This window comes from Monoraphidium neglectum (assembly GCF_000611645.1).
Source record: "Monoraphidium neglectum strain SAG 48.87 unplaced genomic scaffold scaffold04444, whole genome shotgun sequence".
Taxonomy (NCBI): domain Eukaryota; kingdom Viridiplantae; phylum Chlorophyta; class Chlorophyceae; order Sphaeropleales; family Selenastraceae; genus Monoraphidium; species Monoraphidium neglectum.
The window spans coordinates 1-4,473 of NW_014009185.1; the positions used below are offsets into that span (position 1 = coordinate 1).

Genomic DNA, 4,473 nt, shown 5'->3' on the forward strand with positions numbered 1-4,473 from the left:
CCCCCGACCCCCCCACACTCACCCCCTGCACTCACGCCCTGCAACTCCCTTGGCCAGGTGCGACGAGTATTTCAACATCACCCACCGCGGGGAGACGCGCGGCCTGGGGGGCATCTTCTTCGACGACCACAATGACAGGGACCCCGAGGACATCTTCGCTTTCGCCACAGACTGCGCCAACCACGTGGTGAGGCCCGCCCGCCTTGCGCTGCACCACGCCGCACTTTGTTGCGTTGTGGGCGCTGCTGGACCCCGGGCCGAGGGTGCTCACGGGGCCAGTTCAGACGCAAAGGTTTTGGGTGCAACAAGGGCCGGGTTTGAAGGCGTTCGGCGGCGGAGATGCAGGTTCAGGCGACTTGCCGTTGTCGTTGAGTCACCGACCGCACGCCCTGCCAACACGCAACTCTTGCCTCTGACCCTCTCCCACACAACCTCTTCGTGACCGAGCAGGCCAAGGCCTATTGCCCCATCATTGTCAAGCACGTCAACGACAGCTACACTGAGGAGGAGAAGCGGTGGCAGCAGCTGCGCCGCGGCCGGTGAGGCGGGCGGCACCCCCGCAGCGCGCCGCCACATCGCCGACCTCAGCCCCTGCACCCAACCGCTTCGGCTTTGGCGTTTGGCGTGCAAAAGGCCGCGGCGCTGACCCATCACCTTGAACCCAGCCGCCCAATTGCACGTCCCTCTTTCCTCAGTGCCAGTATCTCAACCCTGCTCAGTTGAGTTGCCCCAACCATCACCCCGCCATCACCTTGTCATACCCCACTATGACCACTGGCGCCTCCTCTTCCCCCCCTTGCTTTGAATTATCCAGTTATGTCGAGTTCAACCTGATCTACGACCGCGGCACAATCTTCGGCCTCAAGACCGGCGGCCGCACCGAGTCCATCCTCATGTCCATGCCCCTCACCAGGTGGGTGCAGTGCGCCGTGTTTGCCCATGGTCATGGGGCGGGGCACTGGACGGCAGGCGGGTGAATGAACCGCTGTATGCGTGACGACAGTCCCAGCGCACGCAGGGCGTGGGAACCGACGCCTGGCCAGGCGCAACGGGTGAAGCTGCCCGAAGCTGTGTTCATCTCCCCCTTGGGACCTGTGTTTCACAGTCGTTCCGCACCGCCCGGCCCCGCCCCACCCCGCGCCGCGCCGCAGCCGCTGGGAGTACGACCAGCAGCCCGCCCCTGGCTCCAAGGAAGCCGACTTCATTGATGCCTGCCGCAACCCTCGCAACTGGGTGTGAATTGCGGGAGCCCACCCACCTGCTCCGCCGCGCAGCTGGCGGCGCCCAACGTTGGTCAACCTGCGCGCGGCGTGGCTGCCGGCTGGGTGCCTTGTTTCCGAAACTGCCCGCGCCACGGACCCTTTCACAGCTGCTCGCCTTATGCATGGCGGTCTGACCTTTGTGGGACGAGCAAGTCCATTCAGGGCACGAGGTCCTATTGCAAATGCGCGCTTAACGTCTCAAGGCTCAGTGCTGATGGCACTTGTGGCCCCTCAATGTTTTGAACCTTTGACACCTCACTCTTGAGTCACTCAGGAGTGTGTTACTCCACCCCCTTCCTGTTCAGATTCCATCTTCAGCCAGCACTCTTGATTCCGCAGCACGCACTCAATTCCTCAGAACCACCCACCTGGGTGCGAATTTTCATCCAACATACAGTTGTATTTTTGAAAGGGAGACATTGTGCAGCTACAAAAGTGCACGATCCGCCACCAAACTGCCAGCGCCACGAGTGGTCGCAGTTGGAGAATCTCTTGTGTGTTTCAGCCTCTTTGTAAGGACACTCCTGACAAGGTAGCACCACACTGCATGGTCAAACATCACACAACGATAACGGGCCTGACCATGGACTTCACTCAGCTGCCACCCCAGCAAACAAACAGGTGTCAGCAGCCCAAATTTAAGGCTCATTGCCGGTGGCGTCATACAGGTGCATGCAGGCCATGGGAGGCGCTTCGTCTATGGTCAGCTGCTGCCTCGTGAGTAAGTGGGGCGTTTGACCGCATGGGGTCGTTCCGTTTGTTGACACGGGCCGGTGCACCGTGCATGCAGTCGACGGGTGAGGTACATGCAGGTGCATGCAGGCTGCATGGGGCAGGCCACCCCCTTTCTGCTGGCGGCCCATTGGGCCGTCCCAGCCGGTCGCACAAGCAGGGGAGGCGCCCCCGACAGAGTGGGCGGCAGCATGATGCGGACTTGATTACAAATTAATTCATATACGTCAAGCTTAGGGCCTTGCGTGCCGGTGAACACGACTGGTGGTTGCATCACTCACTACCAACTCGTTCGTCAATGCGGAAGAGATCACTCGCGGCAGCGTCCCACTCAAAGCGTGCGAAGGGCAACTGATCGTCGGATTTTGTCTGATTTTGACCTGGTGTGCCCTTTCTACAAAGCATCCCGCAGGGTGTGCAGCCCGTGGTGCCAGCGCCCTCCTTGAATTTGTTGGAAACAGAGCATGTGAAGCCCTCTTGTGTGAAGTGCTGCAGCTAACCCCGCCCGAAGCGGCGCAAGCACCGTCGTGACGGCAGCCCAGGCGTGCACCAGCAGCAGCGCATCGCCGCCGGGCGCCCCTGGCCCCGGCGCGCGTCATGCGGCAGTCGCTCGACGGCTCGTCCCCTGAGGGGGCCTGCCTGGCCGAGGCGGTCGTGTTCAAGGGCACTACGCTGCCTCACATCTCGGTCAAGCGGCGCCTCCAGCTATACACCAACGGCCTCTCCACGGTCAATGACAAAGACAAGGGCGGCGGCTCCGCCAAGTTCTGGCCCTTCCACCGCCGCTGCCAGCTGGACCCGCCGGATGCGGCGGCGGTGCGGGCGCACGAGCGCCACCTGCGGCGCGCGGGGCCGCTGCGCGCAGTGGCGTCGTACGCGCGCGACAAGAACGTGATGAAGCTGGTGGGCAGCTGCCGGCGCGGGCGTGCGGAGGGATACTAGCGGTCGCGCACGGCCAGCTTGAGAGGCGCTTGCGAGCCAAGGCTGTTGGTAGTGCGGTGCAGGAAGTGCCTGGCTGAGGCAATTGTTTCAGTTTTGGTCAGCAGCGCTGGCCCAGCACCTGAAACCCTGTACTTCCTGCCCAACCCGACACTGCCAGTACTGTTTCCGCGTCGAGTGGGCGGACAAGCACGCGCCCAGCCACGGCAGCATGGTGGAGCTGGGCTTTGAATCGCTGGCCGCGGCCCGGGAATGGCACGCGCTCATCCAGGCGCAGCTGCAGGTGAGGCGCCGAGGGTTGGGCCATCCCTGAGGCTCGGCGGAGTGGACTGCTACGGGGCAGGGGCGTTGTCGTTGTCTGTGCATGTGTTGGTGTATTCACAGCAAGCAGCGTCCAGCTCAGCGCCACCCCAGGAGGCAGGGGTAAGGGGCAAGCCTGTCTTGCGTGCTGTGGCAATCGTGGCAAGGGTCGCGTCGCAGCGCTTGCGAAGAGGGTGCGCAGCCGCTGGTTGCAGCGCTCTGTACGTGCGGTGGTGCAGGGGCCCCGGCGGCCGCTCCACCAGGATTCGCTTGTGGGCAACAGCTGCACAGGCGGGCGGTACCACAGAGATTGACCCCACCAAATCCCAACCACTCACGGCACATTCTCCTCTTGCAACCCCCGTGCCGGCGCAGGCGCAGGCGGCGGGGCAGCGCAACGGCACCGGCGACGGCGGCGAAGCGGTCGGCAACGGCGGCGCGCGCGAGGGGCCCTGGCGGGGGATGGTGAGCCCTGAGGGCGACGACGCTGTCAGCGCTGTCGCGAGCCCCGACTCGTCCCTGCCGGTGAGCCCTGGGCCCTGGGGCCACGACATGAGTTGGTCGTCGGCGCTTGTGAACATGCGGGTTGATCAAAGGTCCATAAAGTCAGGCTCTTGCTGTTGTTGCTGGCGGTGGTGGTGGTGGCGTTGGCGGTTGTGGATGCTGAGTGCCAAATGCGTGGCAAATACTCAATCGCCCCGGCTGCCCCGCAGGCGACGCCGGTGCCTGGCGGCAAGCCGCCGCTGCACCCCTTGGGCAGCAGCGCGGCTGCGGCCCTCAGCCCGCGAGACAGCTCAGCAGGCGGCGGCGCTGCCTCTGCTGCCCCTCCAGCTGCGGGTGCGGCCGCTGGCGGCGCTGGCGGCGCTGGCGGCGGCGGGGGCGGTCGCGGTCACGCGCGGTTTCTGAGCACGAGCAGCAGCGCGGCGAGCAGTGCGTGGTCAGCGTTGGACGACGCCGGCGGCGGCGGCGCCGCCACGCCGGGCGGCGGCAGCGGCGGCGGCAACAGCGGTAGCAGGGGCGCGGGCAGGGAGGGCGAGGGCGGTGTCAAGCTGTCTGTGGACGGCTCTGTTGATCTGTCGGAGGTCAGGGGTGTCCTGCAGGCCAGCAGCATCGGCGCCGGCCACAGCAGCGGCGTGCGGCCCGCCGGCAACGGCCGCGGCGAGGCGAGCGGCGGCGACGACGGCAGCAGCGGCGACGGCGGCGGCGCGCCCGGCGAGGCCGGCGGCGGGCCCCGCGCAGC

General features: G+C 65.5%; 3 protein-coding genes across 3 annotated transcripts; all 3 read left to right on the forward strand.

Annotated features, from left to right (window-relative positions):
• Positions 1-339: 339 nt before the first annotated feature.
• MNEG_14378 (coproporphyrinogen III oxidase) lies at positions 340-1,239 on the forward strand (the record flags this gene model as incomplete). Its single annotated transcript, XM_014037148.1, has 4 exons — positions 340-345; positions 451-539; positions 815-913; positions 1,152-1,239. The coding sequence occupies 4 exons, from the start codon at positions 340-342 to the stop codon at positions 1,237-1,239; spliced, it is 282 nt and encodes a 93-aa protein (XP_013892602.1).
• A 1,352-nt stretch (positions 1,240-2,591) lies between these two features.
• MNEG_14379 (hypothetical protein) lies at positions 2,592-2,936 on the forward strand (the record flags this gene model as incomplete). The annotated part of the gene is made up of 1 exon (XM_014037149.1): positions 2,592-2,936. The coding sequence occupies one exon, from the start codon at positions 2,592-2,594 to the stop codon at positions 2,934-2,936; it is 345 nt and encodes a 114-aa protein (XP_013892603.1).
• A 208-nt stretch (positions 2,937-3,144) lies between these two features.
• On the forward strand, positions 3,145-4,139 carry MNEG_14380 (hypothetical protein; the record flags this gene model as incomplete). The annotated part of the gene is made up of 3 exons (XM_014037150.1): positions 3,145-3,216; positions 3,609-3,758; positions 4,065-4,139. 3 exons carry the CDS (start codon positions 3,145-3,147, stop codon positions 4,137-4,139), a joined length of 297 nt encoding a protein of 98 aa, XP_013892604.1.
• Positions 4,140-4,473: the final 334 nt, after the last annotated feature.